A 17,852-nucleotide genomic window follows, 5' to 3' on the forward strand; every position below is an offset into this window, starting at 1 on the left:
AAACGATTCTCCCAAACCGTGATACAATAGCTCAGGGCTTTAAGTGGGCCAATTTTTGCCAGATCTGAGCACCAGCAGTTTTTAAAGAGGGAGATTGAGATAGGTCCGCTTCGAGCTCTATATTGATCCTCTTAATTACTGGGCTAAAAAACCTTTCAATGACAGAGCGGTAGGCAGTAACCTGGCGCTTCTTGGCAATTCCTGACCTTATCGCTCAGCCTCAATCATTCAATCAATCAATTAGGGAAATTATAAGCACACTCAAGGCGTGGGGGGGGGGGGGTTCAGCAGGTCCGTTTCTTTCGGAGAGCCAGGTCTTCAGAGCCTTCCTGAAGGTGTTCAGGGATGGGGCACATCTGATGTCAGCGGGGAGCTCGTTCCAGGTCTTGGCCGCGATGTAGGAGAAGGATCTTCCCCTGCTTTGGCTCTGCGGATGCGCGGGGTTTTGGCGAGGAGAAGGTTGGTGGAGCGGAGATTTCATTTGGGTACGTGGAGGGTGATTCTGTCGTTGAGGTATTGGGGTCCGGTGTTGTGTAGGCACTTGTAGGCATAGGTGAGTATCTTGAAGGGGAATCTTTTCTCGACGGGGAGCTATTGGAGCTTGCGCAGTTGTTGGCTGATGTGTTTGTGTCGAGGGATTTCGAGGACAAGTCTTGCGGCGGTGTTCTGTATTGTATGGAGTTTGCGGAGTAGGTACTTGTTGAAGCCGGCGTAGAGGGCGTTTCCGTAGTCCAGCCTGCTGGTGATGAGTGCATGGGTAACTGTCTTCCTTGGCTCGGGGGGAGGGAATCCATTTAAAGGTCTTACGAAGGATGCCGAGGGAGTTGAAGCAGCTGGAGGTGACGGTGTTGACCTGTCGATTCATGGAGTAGGAGTCGTCGAGTATGATGCCGAGGTTCTTGGCGTGGTCTATTGGGGTTGGAGAGCTGCGGTGGGCCATCAGGTGTTTCATGCTGAGGGGGTGGTTCCAAGGACGAGGACTTCTGTCTTCGAGTTTTAGGTAGCTATCGCTCATCCAGGCTGCGACGTCCTGCATTCCTTCCTGGGAAGTTGAGTCTGGTGGTGGTGGGGTCCTTGGTGAGGGAGATGATGAGCTGGGTGTCGTCGGCGTAGGAGACTATGCTGAGGCCGTGCTGTTGGACGATGGCAGCGAGGGGAGCCATGTAGATGTTGAAGAGGGTTGGGCTGAGTGATGAACCCTGCGGGACTCCGCAGTGGATTTCCCTGGGTTCGGAGAGGAAGGATGGCAGTCTGATCCTTTGGCTACAGCCGGTGAGGAAAGATCTGATCCATTCGAGGGTGGTACCTTGGATGCTGGCGGCGTGTAGACTGGCTGCGAGTGTGCGGTGGGAGACGGTGTCGAAAGCTGGTGACAGGTCGAGTAGAATCAGGGATGTGATGTGGTCTTGGTAGAGGAGGGTGCGGATGTCGTCGGTGGCTGCGAGTAGGGCGGTCTTGGTGCTGTGGATGCTTCGGAATTCAGATTGAGGATGGCGCTCTCTTTGATGAACCTCGTCAGTTCTGCGTTGACTGTCTTCTCGGTGACCTTTGCTGCAAACAGGAGGAGCAAGATGGGCCGGTAGGGTCTGCTGAGGGCTTCTTGTGTAGGGGCCTGACTTCTGCGTGCTTCCTGTGGTCAGGGAAGGAACCGGTCTCGAAGGTGGTATTGAGGGCGCGTTGTAACACGGTTCGATGGTGGTGGCGGCTCTTTGGTATATGTGGGAGAGCAGGAGTCTGTGGGGGCCCCAGAGTGGATGCCCTTCATGGTCACGGCGGACTCCTCAGTCGTGATCGGAGTCCAGGCGGAGCTGGTGTTCTGGCTGGCACTGCCACAGGGCGGGTTGACTGCGTCGCCAGGTGTGTGGTCGTTGAAGTTGTCGTAGAGGTTCTTTATCTTCAGGTGGAAGTAGGAACCGAGTTTGTCGCAGAGGTCCTGGGAGGGGGGATGTCCGTGGCTTCGCTGCGTTGCTTGGTGAATTCCTGGATGACGCTGAAAAGTTCCTTGGAGTTGCTGGAGTAGGCGAGGATTCGGTTGTGTATGAAGGTCCTTTTGGTGGTTCTGATGCGTTGATGGTATTGCGTCATAGTTTCTTTGTAGGTGGTGTAGTTTTCGGGTGTCTTGTTTCTCCAGTTCTTCTCCAGACGTCTGCAGGTGCGTCTGGCTTCTTGGAGATCGGTAGTGAACCAGGCGGCTTTTCTGGGGCATTGCTTGTGGTGGTTGCGTAGCGGTGTGAGCTTGTCTGCGCAGTAGGCGATCCATGTGTGGAGTTCCATGGCTGCGAGGTTGGCGTCGGTTGCAGCGGAGGGGGTGTTGTCGTTGAGGGTAGAGCTGAGCTGTTCCTCTGTGACTCTGCTCCAGTTCCTACACGGGAGGCGCGGAGCGGGTTCTGGTGGCTTGGGTTTGTTGAGGAGGAAGTGTACGCAGTGGTGGTCGATCCAGGGGGGCTTCACCAGGAGTCTGAACAACCACTGAAAGGGGGCAGAAAAGCATGGTGGCGATTTCCAGGCCTATCACGCTTACTATTCTGTAACACTTCGCACAACACAACACTCCTGAAGTACTCACCTCTTGGGTTCTTAGCATTTCACAACGGATTAGGTCTACTTTTGCTGCTGCTCAGTGGCATGGGTACTACACCTGTAATCAACAGTTTGACTTATTTATTAATTTTTGTATACAGCTGCAGAGAGAGGCAGGCGGACCTGTTCTGGGCCTTCTACTCAGAAAGAATTGAAATAATGTATTTATGAATAAAGAACTCTGGTTTGCTCATCAGATCGGCAGTAGGGAAATGCAGAAATGGAAGTAGAGAGTGTATTTTTTTGTTTGCATGATTTATTTTACCATGATCCGCAGTAGGACTTGGATCGAGTAGAAAGAGCAAAATGTAAACCAGCCTTTTTTCTGAAATGAGGAAAAGCCACCTTTCTCCTCTGACCCCCTGGCCGCATATTATTTCAGCCTTGATGCCACTTTTTGTCGAGCATTTCAGTTCTGGTGAAATTCAAGTACAGCTCTTAAAGTGTATTACATTGTATTTCCATTTATATAGCGCTTAACGCCCTGAAAAGGCGCTAAAATCGGATTTGTGGGAATCTTGATTTAATGTTGTTTAACAGACGTCTGTGTGTGCAGTGATTGGAAGGGAAGGATCCTGATGCCAAAAATGATTTAAAACTATGGTGTATAAATTACAATAATTTGTGGAAACATTAGCCTATGAGCTGGGGGTATGGCCCAATTTATGATAAATATGTTGCTTGCTCATGTTAGTTAACGTTTGTTTATTGACTTCATAAATTATGACGTATTTACTTGAAGCCATGTCCTTATTTACACAGGCCACGCCCCTTCTAAAGGACTTTTAGGTACCACTCTTTGGACGCACCCCTTTTAGATTTTGTGGCTAGTTCAAGAAAGTTCTAACAGGCATTTTAGCCCGTTGGCTACAAACCACTTGCAACAATTTATTACGTTTAGGAGCAAGTTAAAGTAATTTTTACTTACCGTTGAAAAATCATATCTCCGGTTCCTCCTGATAGATTTTTGCCAATTTGGTGTCTATTTAAAATTAAAAAACACTACTTTTAAAAATTGGTGTTAGATTTGCATGGTGTCATGTTTCTTACTTACCTCAATGCTTTATACTATTTCCTTCCATTAAGACCAACTTAACTGTGCCACAGCTACCTACGACTAAGCTAATGGTTTTATTAAAGTAACCTAACTGTGCCTGATGAAGATTGTGTCATTATTACATGGTGAGGTCTTTAAACCCCATGACATAATAATCCATTTCCCTACAATTAGGCTCAGGAGCACAGACGACATTAGCGTTTATTCCATTACTGTGAGTGGGTTGATTACATGACTACTTCGAGCAGCCTGCTTCACAACAGCACAAAATTGGACAGCTTCTGATCTCCCTACCATATCGCAGTGGTGGGCTAAAGCCCACAATGTATGTGCAATGGCGCTCATGGCCTCAGATCGAGACAGAAATGAAAATAAAAAACACAGGAGTTGTAAAATGGTCACTAGTAGTGGGTCTATGATTCGGCCAGGTAGAATACTTTTTGCAAATAAATGCACAGTACACTCTATGGGCCAGATGTAGCAAGCTAAATTGCAATCGCAAACGCTGAAATTCGCAGAATTTCCGCATTTGCGATCGCAATTTAGCTGTGTGCAATGTAGGAAAGAAAAACCTACTCGCAAAATAAAGAATCGCAAAATTTGCGATTCCCTATTTTGCGCAAGCATTTAGAGAATCACAATTTGCGATTCCCTAAATGCTATTCTAGTAGCAATCGCAAATTGCGATATTGCTGTAAGGAATCGCAAATTACCACTAACTTCCATTTGGAGGTAATTTAATATTACCTTGAAAAATTCACTTTTTAGCATTTTTCAAAGTGCCATGTGTCACACATACATGCCCTAAGGGCATATATGTGCGCCACATGTATACACATGCACATTTCAGGGGTGCAACAGGTTGTCCTTTAGGAACCCTTGCACCATTGAAATTGTGTGCGCAATTTGTGAGTACCTATTGGGTGCTCGCAAATTGCGCACGCAATTCCCATTCATTCCTATGGGCCTCTTGGCCCATAGAAATGAATGGGAAGCCATTCCTTATTTGCGACTCGCAATTTGTGACACGCAATTTGTGAGTCGCAAATAAGGAATGTGTGGGAATCGCAATAATTATTGCAATTACTACCTACATAGCATTTTGCGAGTCCTTAATAGCGATTCTCTAAAAATCGCTATTAAGGACTCGTAAACTGCTACAATGATACATCTTTTTATAAGGAGATGGTGTGCCATGCACAGGTGCAGTTGCCGTCGGTCATAAATGCTTATATTGTGGGATCCATTTGATTGCCATTCTACACTGAACGAATATCTAGAATAAAGTCACAGGTGCCCAATTAAGAATGTCAGAAGGATGAATATGGATATATATATATATATATATATCCAAGAAAAGAGGTGTCCCCTCAAAGAAGCCACTTACAAGAGGGTGAGTTTCAGCGCTTTATTGGGAAAGTGCATTTCCTCAAATTGAAAGCCCAATGCGTTTTGTGCAAACCATGCACTTCTTCATGGGCTGAGTTCAAACATTCGCACAACGAACAGAGCACTTGATAAAGTCTGTGGACCCGCCCCAGTGGGCGTGGACAGCACTGCTGCCTGCCGGTCCTTGTAGTGTCCTGAAGTCCTCCTCATGTGAGACGTCTGTGCGATGCCACATCAGAACAGATTAGCTCCCCAGTGGGTCGATGGCATGTCCTGATGCAACCACGCTGCCCTGCAAACCTTTCTCCGCGCCCCTCAAGTCGGTATACTATATACACTGTGCGCCTCCTGGCGTCAGTATCGGTCCGCTACACCGCGGCAGGGCTCTCGTCATGGCAGGACTGGCCGTAACACGTCCAAGTCATTAAATTGAGAATTTAGCATACATGAGCGTCTGAGTTTTTTGTTCCATGTGAGCAGAATTTTGTGCACATATATCTGCTAAAAGTACAAAAACCCCAGAGGAACCCACGCTGAGTGTATATTTGTCTGTTAAATAAATGTAGGAATTCTACAGGAGTGATAATTTGTTGTAAAGGACAGGGTTCACCTCGACCTCTTGTATTTGCAAGTGGACTACACGATAAATAAAATATTTAATAAAAAAAACTTAGAAATAGACTAATGTCAACTTAATTTTTTTAAGAACCCCATATGAATATGGATACATACCAGATGAGCAAAAAATAACTACAGATAAACACAAATACAAATGTAAACAAAATGAATACAGTGAAAACCGGGAGCACTAGATACAGCCCTTATCAAACCACAAATTGAATAGACACTGTTTGAAAGAGGATGTTCAGGAGGGGATCAATACAACAATGCAAGGAGGGAAAGATAAGAGAGACCAAAATTACAAGGTTAAATAGGAAAATTAATCGGAGAATGAAAATTAGAAGATGAACAGAAGGATAAAGAACAGCGAATGAATACAGAAGTAATTATAAGATAAAGATGAGAAAAACAGACAAGGGGAGTGGTAGAGACAACTAACAAGCATTGGCATGGCCAACAGGTCTCGCTTTTGGGACCTTATAAGTATTTAGTTATGCAGCACAATATCCTTGGTGCAACAACATCAACCGTTGCATGGCTAAGCACTTATAAGGTCCCAAAGGCGAGACCTATTGGCTATGCCAATGCTCGTTTTTAGTGTGCCATAGCAAGGCGGTGGCTGCTGCTTGGCAGGTCCGAAGATCCCTGGTGCCCTCTTTCATTGGGAGTGAGAGCGAAACCTTGCTGATGCGGCTGGGGCCACATAAAACAGCTGGGAGGGGGTGGTCGTTGGCTTCAAGGGTATGCTGCGTGTCCAGGCCTGTGCCAGTGCGCAATGACTCAGACAGACACCAAGGTTCGTAGCTGGTGCAGACCAATCGATTGAGCTGCTCCGCTCCTTTTATTAAACTCCTGCGGTCATGTGACTTTGGGTCAAACCAAAACTTAATAACAGCCTGGGGGTGCTGAGGTGAACACCCCTAGGTCGACATTACAACCCGAACTAGTCTGTGATGTGATTGAGTGAGCCGGCGTTAAGCCGCAAGGGTGAAGCCCTGCAAGCATAATGGGCAAAAGTTAGCTATGTCAATAAAAATAAGAAAATACACATTAACAGATGAAATATGATACATAAAGATAATAGGGCTAATCAGCTGCTGTGAGCAGCAAAGAAAGAGGAAGAGACTACGACAGAAGCATTTTATATGTTACTAGTGTTGTGTGTTGACATTTTGCATCTCGTGTTTTGTTGTTTGTTACACATTCCTACTAGGTATTGCTGTTCGTGTTTTTATTGGCTGGTGAGCAAACAGAAAAGAAAATCCAGCGTAATCAGAGCCTCAGGTTCTGAAAAGATATATTGGGCAATAAATAGCTGCAAAACCAATGATTCTAAGCATTGAGCCAGAAATGAGCACATTCACGGTGCTAAATTGTTACTCTAGACGTTTCTTACAGCAAAGATTTTGTCACTCATTAAGAACTGACTAAAATAACGCAGGCTGTGGCCAGAGCTACCGACTTCGGAGGTGGGGAAACTAGGTTCGAGCCTCGGCGTCGACTCAACAACAGAATCCTGTGATTCTGGGCAAATCACGTAATCTCCTCGTGCCTAGTACAAAATGAATGTGTCCTTGCGTAACTTAATTGGTGCTCATGTAAAGCGATCCAATACGGGTCGAGATCGCGTATATGAAACTACAAATAAAATAAAATAGAGAGCTTAGCTGGTAGAACTATCAAATAAATTGAGAACTTGGGGTGAGGGCGTGCCTTAAACGAGGAAAGAGGTGGGCGTTAAGATACAATGAAATTAGCGTCCATATTATATCTTTCAAAGGTACCCCCGGGGCAAAACAGCAGTGCCCCTATGAAGTTAATTTGTATAGTGCCCCAGGGGTGCCAATTGGAACGTGATTAGTCCGTTTTTTAGACGCGAACTCAGTGGCGGGTTTGAGAAGGTAAGGGGGCGGGTTGTGAGCATGGAAGTGGTTGCCGGCAAGTTAACTTACTCGGTCTGTGCCTGTGGACTTCTTAGAAAAGGCAAGAGTGGATATAATTGAGAAACTAGATCCCACTGTATGCTTGTGCTGGAATGCCTGCTATCTCGCTCTCCTGTTGGCCGAGGCACAAAAAAAGAGGTAGGATGCACAAAGAGATTGAAGAAATTGCCTTAGTATGGTAAAACCAAACCTATTGCCTTTGCCAGTTCAAGTATCCAAGTGGACACAGCGGCATATATCACATGTTAGAACCAGATCAGACAAGCCACGCTCTCACGAGTTCTGCACTCTGGTGCATGGTTGTGGCTGAGGAGGGATTCCTTCGGCTCGTTTGTAGGTTCCGTTCGCCATGGTTGTGGAGAATGGCATACAAAATAAAAAAGTTGTCTGCCCCCTGCGCAGCCGCTAGACGCGCTCTGTGGTGGGGGAGGGGCGAGCAAGACAGAGAGGCAGAGCGAGGCGCGCGCGGGAGAGCGACAGGAAAGCCAGATGGCGCCTCTGCTCGTGCCTGCACGCAGAGTGCCACACAAAAAGCTGTGGTAGGACTTTTAAAAGCCCACTAACTAAATGTCTCGCCAGAGCAGCGCATGCACTAGCTCAGGAGAGATCTAAAAAGGTACATGGGTGAAATACTATACTGGAGGAGATAAAATGGTAAGAGGTGTAGTTGCAGAGGAGAGTAAAAGCATGTGACGTTGTAAGGAAAGGAATCAAATAGATACGCTATTTGGCATGAGGAACAAGAAGAATGGTGAGTGGGAGAGAGTAATAGAGAGGAGTCACAGATTGGCTAGTGTTAGTGGGGACAGAATAGCACAGACCATGTAGTCCTCCTTCGTGGCCAGGTGGTCTCGCCTTAGCCAGCTGAAAGTGTCTTCCACATTCCATTTCACCACTTTCCTACTATCTGGAGAGGCGCTCCTGCAGGGGACAAATTACAAGACAATTAATATCTAGGTGGGGGCATTAGAAAAAGAAAAATAGAATTGTTATTAATATCTTATACAGTCACGGGTAATACAATTGTTTTACATACCAGATTAGGAACGCCCATTAAATGAATACAAACTCACATGCAATATTAAATAAAAATTCTCCTGCGGCAGAAGCGGCGTCAAGCAAGAGTAATTGACATATTAAAAGCAAGGCATCAGTACAATTTCTTCACCTCATATTTCCAAAAATAAGGCGCAGATTATTTCTTTGTAGAGGCAGAAGCCATTGGCACTCTAACACAATGTGAATTTCTGTATATTTCCTTTAAAAAACACTCAAAAGTATGTACCTTAATTTGGCTTTGGATAGACTAATTACAAGCTTATTAGTAGTGCAGTAATTCTGGAGTGCCATTATTTTCCTATGGACGGCTAAGAGTTTTAAGTCCAACAGAATACAGTTATTCACATATAGAAGGCAATGCACATATAAAACAATAGCTTCTGGAGAAAAAGAATTGAAATCAAATTGCACTTATGAGATAAGAAATAAAGTAATAAAGGCGCTAGGAGACAGCACTGATCAAGGCCATTTCTAATGTCAAATGCATTAACTGTCAATTTAGATAGAAGTCTGACAACATTATCCAAGTTTCATCATGTAACATATGGATGGCACACAATAACCCCATAGGTACTTTTAAAGCTCTTAAAATATCCCATAAAAGGATGTGATCAGTGGAGTCAAAGGAAGGCCACTTCACTTTCTACAAAATGTTAAAATATATATATATTTCTTTTTAAAAGAGCGAGTTTTACATAAAACACTCTTAGCGACTTTCCATAAAATATGCATTGGTCCATCGAAGAGCTGTAGGCCTCAACGTATGCTTACTCTACAGGGATTATTTCTCGTTCTCTACCCAGGACCTCAATCTATTTAAAACAAGCTTTGAAAAACTTTTTAAAGATAAGGGAAACTAATCAATAACATGACGGATCGCTCTTATTCCCTTTTAAAATAAAACTTTTGTGACTGCTGGAAGCTGGCTCTTTTTATAGTATACCAAAAGGGTTATGCTGTGTAAAGAGTCCAGGTATCCCTAATGAGTGGGCAGGGCTTGCTCTAGCAATCCCAAGGTGCTCTATCTAGGGTAATGTGGTCGAGCAGCCTTAGACTTATCAGAGAGGGGTTTTAGACATTTGTTACACACACACAGTCAATAAATGATGCACACACACAAATAAGACATTTACACCAATTTAGAAAAGGAATATGCTACTTACCAGTATGCATCTGTTCTTGGCATGTAGAGCTGCAGATCTACACACTTTTGCATAGATCGCCATCTGGTTTTGGGCCCGGATGTTTGCAGTTTGTTTTTCCTCTTGGAAAGTCTTTGGAAGTCACAAGGTCGGTGACTCCTCCTTTGGATGGTATTGCGCATGGGCTTCGGCTCCATCCTCAGATTGTTTTTCGCCAGTAGGGAAAGCTGGAGCGTAGTAATAACAGTGAAGAAACCCATGTGTGTTGTATCTAAATAAGATAGACTGGAACAGATACAGGTAGCCGGGGAGGCGGGTGGGCGTGTGTAGATCTGCACCTCTACATGCCAAGAACAGATGCATACTGGTAAGTAGCATATTCCATTCGAGGCATATGAGCTGCAGATTACACACTTTTGCATAGACTATATAGCAGTTCCCAACCTTAGCGGCGACCACCGGTATCTGTTGCAGTGGTTTGAAATAGTGTTTTAGGACAGCCAGGCCCACACTAGCTTGTTGCTTGGTTTGCACATCTACACAGTAGTGTTTAGTGAAAGTGTGCGGTGTTGACCATGTAGCTGCTTTGCAGATATCATCTAATGGGATGTTACCTAGAAAAGCCATAGAAGCCCCTATCTTTCGTGTAGAGTGGGCTTTAGGGGGAACAGATAGCGTGCGTTTTGCCTTGTGGTAGCAAATCTGTATGCATTTTACAATCCACCTAGCTATCCCTGATTTTGAGATGGGGTTGCCTTTATGTGGTGGAGAGAAAGAGACAAGCAGTTGTTTTGTCTTTCTGAAAGGTTGTGTTCTTTGGATATAGTAAAGTAAGGTCCTTTTAACATCCAGTGTGTGTAGAGCCCTTTCTGCAACAGTTTGAGGTTGCGAGAAAAAAAACGGTAATTCTACCGATTGGTTCAGATGAAAGGGGGAAATGACTTTGGGTAGGAATTTTGGGTTGGTACGGAGAACAACCTTGTTTGGGTGCATTTGGAGAAAAGGTTCTTGTATAGTAAGTGCTTGTATCTCACTGACCCTTCTAAGGGAAGTGATGGCTACAAGGAAAGCTGTTTTCCATGTGAGAAATTGGAGTTCACATTTATGCAAAGGTTCGAAAGGCGGTCCCATTAGCCTTGTGAGAACTATATTTAAGTTCCACACAGGTGAGGGTGGTATTCTGGGGGGAATTATTCGTTTGAGACCTTCCATGAAGGCTTTAATGGCAGGCACTCTGAAAAGTGATAGGTGCTGTCTGTTTTGTAGATAAGCGGCAATTGCTGCGAGGTGTAGCCGAATGGATGTATATGCTAGGTTACACCTTTGTAGATGGAGTAAGTAGCATATTATGTGCTGTATAGATACGTCTAGAGGGTTGATTGGGTTGTTATGGCAATAAACAACAAATCTTTTCCATTTTGCAGCGTAGCAGGCTCTGGTAGTAGGGCGTCTAGCTTCTCTGATGACGTTCATACAGTCAGGGGGAAGGTTTAGGTATCCGAATTCTAAGATCTCAGGAGCCAGACCGCAAGGTTGAGCTGAGCTGGGTCCGGGTGTCTGATCTCTCCATGGTTCTGGGTTAGGAGGCATGGTGAGAGGTGTAACTTTTGGTGTGGTACTACCGAGAGTTCCAGCAGCGCGGTGTACCACGGTTGTCTGGCCCACGTTGGAGCTACTAGAATCAGTGTGAGGGAGTGCTGTTGTAGCTTTCGCACCACTAATGGAATTAGTGGGAGAGGTGGAAAGGCGTACGCAAATTTGCCTGACCAGTTCATCCATATCGCATTGCCTTTGGACAATGGGTGTGGGATTCTGGCGGCGAAGCTTGGGCATTTTTTGTTTTCGTGGGTGGCGAAGAGGTCTATGTGTGGATGCCCCCACATCTGAAAGAACGGGTGAAGAACCTGCGGGTGAAGTTCCCACTCGTGGATCTGCTGCATCTGTCTGCTGAGCAGATCTGCCATGGTGTTTTGGACTCCTGGGACATGCTGGGCTAGGAGAAAGATTTTGTGTGGAATTGCCCATCTCCATATGCTCTGTGCTAGTTGAGAGAGGTGTGGAGAGTGTGTGCCGCCTTGTTTTTGAATATAGTACATGGCCGTCATGTTGTCTGTGCGAATAAGGACTGCCTTGCCTAAAATCTGTGTGTGAAAGGATTTTAGGGCTAGAAAGATTGCCAGTAACTCCAGATGGTTGATGTGGAGTAACTTTTGTTGCCGCGTCCATGTGCCCTGCACTGTGAGGTGTAGTAGATGAGCTCCCCAGCCGAAGAGCGATGCGTCTGTTAGGATTATTTGTGGAACCGGGTCCAAGAACGGTCGACCTCTGGAAAGATTTGTGGTGTTCCACCACTGCAGAGAGCGATGGGTGCGACCGTCTACCAACACCAGATCTGTCAGTTGCCCCTGGGCCTGGTTCCATTGGCGCGCTAAGCACTCTTGGAGTGGACGCATCTGGAGTCTTGCATGAGGTACTATGAAAATGCAAGAGGCCATCATCCCTATCAGTTGCATAAACACTCTTGCTGGGAGAGAGTGTTGAGGCATGAATCTTTGACGCAAAGCCTGAATGCTTGCAATCCAGGCAGGATTGGGGTAGGCTATGGCTTTTGAGGTGTCTATGGTGGCACCGAGGTATTGCTTTGTGTGCGATGGTATTAGCTGGGACTTTTGGTGGTTCACCGTGAAACCTAGCTGGTGAAGTAGTTGGATTGTAGTAGCGGTGTGATGTACACATTGATTGTAGGACGTGGCTTTTATTAGCCAGTCGTCCAAATATGGGAAGACGTGAATGTGCTGTCTTCTGAGGTGTGCCGCCACTACCGCTAGGCACTTGGTGAATACCCTTGGTGCTGTTGTGACCCCGAATGGGAGCACCTTGAACTGGTAGTGTTGCCTATCCACTACAAATCTGAGGTACTTTCTGTGGGCATGGTGTACAGGAATGTGAAAGTATGCGTCTTTCAAGTCCAGTGTGGTGAGAAAGTCATTCTGGGAGAGGAGCGGAAGTACCTGCTGAAGTGTTACCATGTGAAAATGGTCCGAATGTATGTATGTGTTTAGAGGCCGGAGATCTAAGATAGGTCGTAGAGTCTTGTCTCTTTTTGGTATCAGGAAATATAGGGAGTAGACTCCTAAATTTTGCTGATTGGCAGGGACTTGTTCTATCGCCTCTTTTTGTAGGAGGGAGATTACCTCCTGTTTTAGTAACGTGGAATGTTCTTGTGACATTGGGCGTTGCCTGGGTGGAATGTTGGGGGGGGTAGATGTCAATTCTAGGCAGTACCCTGAACGAATAATTTGGGTCACCCATCTGTCTGATGTGATGGACTCCCAGACGTGAAGGAAATTTTGTAGTCTGCCCCCAACCGGAGTGGGATGGTCTGGAGGGAGCAGGGGGAAGTCATTGGGTAGGCGGTGTGGCAAAGCGGGTGGTATTTGTTTTGCCTCTGCCTTTATTGTTATTGCCTCTATAGCCGTCTCTTTGATAACCCCTTGTGAAGGTGGATTGAACAGGGGATTTGTAGGAAGTGGACGCGCTATCTGAGGAGTAGCCCCTGCCCGTGCCCCGAAAGGAAGAGCGGCGAAAGGAGCGCCTAGGAGGGTGTGACTGTAGGGCTCCCATAGATTTCGCCGTATCTGTGTCTTTCTTCATCTTCTCGAGGGCCTCATCTACTTTTGGACCGAATAAATGGTCTTGATCAAATGGATGATTTAATATGGAGGCTAGTACCTCAGGTTTAAAGCCTGAAACTCTGAGCCAAACATGGCGACGGAGGAGGACGCTAGTGTTGATGGCCCTGGAGGCTGTGTCTGCTGCGTCTAAGGCACAGCGTATAGAGGTGTTAGTTATGGTCTTACCCTCTTGAATTAATTCATTGGCCCTATTTCTGTATGTTTCTGGGAGATGGTGCATGATGGTTTCTAATTCATCATAATGCGCTCTGTCGTATCTGACCAATAGCGCTTGAGTGTTGGCGATATGCCATATATTGGCTGCCTGTGACGCAGTGCGCTTTCCTGACGCGTCCAGTAGCTTTGACTCTTTGCCAGGTGGTGGTGCTTCGCCTGACGCCTGGGAATTTGACCTCTTCCATGCAGTGGATACCACTAGGGAATCCAGTGGCGCTGGCCCTTTGATGTAGGCAGGATCTGTGGGGGCAGCTTTATACTTTCTCTATGCGTGGGATTAGGACCCTAGGCCTGACTGGGTCTTTAAAAACCTCTGGCGCATGTTTTATTACCCCCTTGAGCATAGGTAGTATAGAAGTAGACCTATGTGCGGTATCAAAGGTGTCAAGGAGGAAATCTTCCTCTACCGGGTCAGTGTGTAGCTCTACCCCGTGATAATGTGCCGCCCTCTGAAGTAGGTGGTGAAAACCTAATGAGTCTTCTGGTGGAGATGGCCTGGATGGATAAAGGTCATCTTGTGGGACATCTGGAATGTCTGGATTATAATAATCGTCCCATGGGTCTGGGGATCCTGTAGGGGTGGGGTCTTGTGGCACATCTGCTGGATCGTAGTATGGGTCCCCCTGATCATCATGGTCTGGAGACGGGGTCGGAGAGTGATGAGGCAGGGGTGGAGAAGGTGGAGGGGGCGGAGGTGGAGAGGGTGGAGGAGGTGGGGAAGGCACTCTGAAAGGGGAGGTAGCACAGTCTTTCCTCTTTGGAGGTGGAGGTGGAGCTGGTTTGTCCAAATGTCCCTTTTTAGAAGACAGTGCCAAATGTCCAGTTTTTGGATCCTTGGTAAGTGTCTTTTGCAAAGGATCCGGTGTAAACAGTTCTTGAGACAATGGCTGTTCGGTCGGCGCCGAAGGTTTCGGGGCCGATGGCTTTTTAGGCTTTTCTGTGCCGTGCTTTTTTGGAACCTCCGATTTTTTGGTCGGCGCCGAGGCAGGCTTCAGCGCGGGAGTGTCGGTGCCAAGGGCCTTATGATGTTTGGTCGGCACCGAGAGGCTGGGTTTCGACACCGAGGGCTTTGGTGCGGAGCTCGGTGTCGAGGTAGAGGCCGATCTCTTCTTCGGTGCCGAAGTGTGTTTATCGGCACCGCTGGCAGGCTGGCTCGAGCCCGAGCCGCCGGAAGGCTTATTAGGCTTCTTCACCGGGCCCGAAGGTGGGGTGTTCGAAGCAGTGTCTTTGGTCTTGCCTAGGCCCGGAGGCGAAGGCGTGACCGAAGCCTTTTTGGGTGTCGGCGCGGGTGTGGGAGGGGGTATTTTACTCACGACCCTCTGTGCCAGGTTGATGTCCTCCACATCCGAGTCGTCGGCTTCGGAAGCACTGACGAGGTCCTCTTCGGTGTGCTGCTGTCCCGGAGCTTCGACGTCGTCCCCGAAGATGTCGACTGGAACGGAGTTCGAGGAGTGTGCCATGTTTCGTCTGGCCCTTCGATCTCGAATAGTTTTTTTGGATCTGAAAGACTTGCAGGCGGGACAGTCTCGAGCCTCGTGTTCAGGGGAGAGGCAGAGGTTGCACACCTCATGAAGATCGGTGTGGGGGAATTTGGACCCACATCGAGGGCACTTCTTGAATGGAGTTCTTTCCATCAGCCAGGACCGGAGCTTGGATAGGCCCGAAGGCCGCCGTCGACGACTGGAATCGAAGGTGTGTCGAAGAGAAGGTGATTGAGGAGATCAGGATCTGAACAATACCGCGAAGAGCGAGGATTGCGCTTCGATCTTCAAACTGGAAATGTTCGGAACCGGAGCGCGAAGTATTACATCCGAGCCCGATGGCGGAAAAAAACAATCTGTGGATGGAGCCGAAGCCCATGCGCAATACCATCCAAAGGAGGAGTCACCGACCTCGTGACTTCCAAAGACTTTCCAAGAGGAAAAACAAACTGCAAACATCCGGGCCCAACACCAGATGGCGATCTATGCAAAAGTGTGTAATCTGCAGCTCATATGCCTCGAACATACACTTTTTTACATAAATGTTTAACACTAAGAACTTTGTAATTGGGTAAGTCCTATGTTTTGAGATGTTACTGTGTTGAAAGTATACAGGAATACAATTGCATCTGGTGAGTTATCACGTTTGTTCAGCATTCAGAAATACACGGGCACTTGTTTCAGTAAAGCGGTAATGTTCCTATGGGAAAGAAGTATACTGCACACGGGTACTTAGCAGCGACTAACAGGACTGTCCTTCTGGATTTAAGGTAAGTATGGTGCAAAATCCAAGGCAGCACCAACAGGCCACCTTGAATGGCTCTGGTGAGTCCAGGTGCAGTACAGCGTTGGGTGCCCTATTTAAATCAATGGGGAATGGTCCGGTCCAAAAGAGGATTCAAGTAAGGACTGGGATGTTAGGCCAGGCGAAACAGGGGGGGGCAAAGTCCTTGACGGTCTCAGACACGCAGAGACACTGTTGGTCCACCGTAACTTAGGCTGGGGGCTGGTGATCAGTGGTGCTTTCTCCAGTGGGGTCACACTGCGGGAGACACTTTCAGTTTTTGATTGCCTGCAAAAACAGGCTGCAGGCAGGGATTGGGGGACCAACCCGGCCAAACCCAAAGGTGAGTTCAGCTGTGGAGGGTCTCAGGACCCCATGGACACAGTTGGTCCACTTCTCCTCGTGCTGAGGGGTTGGGTACAGTGGTGTTCTCAGGCATCGGGTCGCGGCAGTCCAGACACTCTAGCGGTTCCTACTTTCCTGCAGAAAGAGGCTGCAGGCGGGGACTGGGGAGCCAGTCCTGTAGAGCCCAAGGGGGGAGGGGCTCAACTTTTGGGGCTATCTGTGCCTCAGGGCCACCGTCGGTTCATGGCAACTCTGGCTTGGGGGCTCCTGTACAGTGAGGCTTTGTCTGGCGTGGTCATGCTGGCAGAGTCTCTCGCTTCGGTCCTTTTGGTGCCTGCAAACATGCAGGGAGGCAGCTCCTCTGCTCAAAGAGAGATGTTACTGGAAAGTTAAAGTTGAGGGTCACTCTTCCACAGCTTTTAGAGGTGGACCAGCTCTCTAGAGAGCCGGGTCTGTGCAATTGACGGGGACAGCAGGCAGACAGGGCTAGTACCAAGTCAGATGCTGCTCCTCAGTTCTCATGCCGTGGGCTCTTCTTTGTCCTTTCTTCTTCAGGCAGACAAATCTAAATTCCTGGTGTCAGGGGACTACCTAAATACTCAATTGTTAAGGGGAGTGAAGGGTAGTAGTCAATGGGCTTCTTACCCCTGAGGGTCACTACACCCCCTAGATGACCACTGCCTATCTGGAGTGGGTATTACCCTGTCCCAGACTTCCTAATTTCACCACAACTAAGATGGTGAAATTCTAACTTTCGTGTTCACTTCAGGTAGCTCACCATAGGGGTGTGACCAGCCTGGAGGTACAACACACCTCCTAGCAAGGCTAATTTCCCGCATGTCCTGGTGCCAAATGGGCCTCAGGGTAGGGAGTGGCGTCCTCCAGGTCTGGGGGAAGCCAGGCTCGCATATCAAAGGCGGTGGGCTCTTTGAAGCTGTGAGGACATATCTGCATGAGCAGATATGCCCTACTGATGTCTAGTTCTATTACTAGACATTGCAAGTGAACAGGGAAGCCATATTATGGTATGCACTGGTCAAAATGTGTTATCCAGCAAAATAATGGCTTCAGTAAAATATATGGTGTTTGGTATCAAATACCTCCTATTGATAAACCCACACTGATTCCAGTATTAGATTTATTATTACCTGCACCCAGATGGTACCTTAGAGGTACCCCCTGAAACCTAAAAGTCCTCTAGTGTGCTAGCTGACTGGTCCCATTCAGCCTGCCACCAAAGACAAGTTTTTGACCCCCTAGGAGGTGACAGACCCACTCTCAGAGGTTAGAAACAATGCCTGCTCTGGCAGGTGGGGTTTACACCTCCTCCAAACAAGATTGCTAGTAAATTAGCATTTCAAGGCAGGGAGCTCCAAAGATATGCAAGCCTGGCTTCCCCCAGACCTGAAGGCAGTGCTTGATTTGTAAATAAATAAGTGCAGAGCCCTCATCAGGAGACCACTGCAGCTTGCTCCACCCATTGCCCCTACCAGCGCAGCCACTGTCAATACTAACACAACTACAAACCATCATACACCTA

At 47.3% G+C, this 17,852-nt stretch overlaps 1 protein-coding gene across 2 annotated transcripts in view; it reads right to left on the bottom strand.

Moving 5' to 3' along the window:
- Window positions 1-17,852, bottom strand: part of PCIF1 (phosphorylated CTD interacting factor 1) — a 157,653-nt gene that overhangs the window by 59,301 nt on the left and 80,500 nt on the right. For both annotated transcript variants that reach the window (XM_085619370.1, XM_085619371.1), the window contains exon 9: window positions 8,412-8,511. In XM_085619370.1, the coding sequence (XP_085475496.1) occupies window positions 8,412-8,511 (100 nt within the window). The remainder of the gene's footprint in view (window positions 1-8,411; window positions 8,512-17,852) is intronic.

This window comes from Triturus cristatus, chromosome 7, assembly GCF_964204655.1.
Source record: "Triturus cristatus chromosome 7, aTriCri1.1, whole genome shotgun sequence".
Lineage (NCBI taxonomy): Eukaryota > Metazoa > Chordata > Amphibia > Caudata > Salamandridae > Triturus > Triturus cristatus.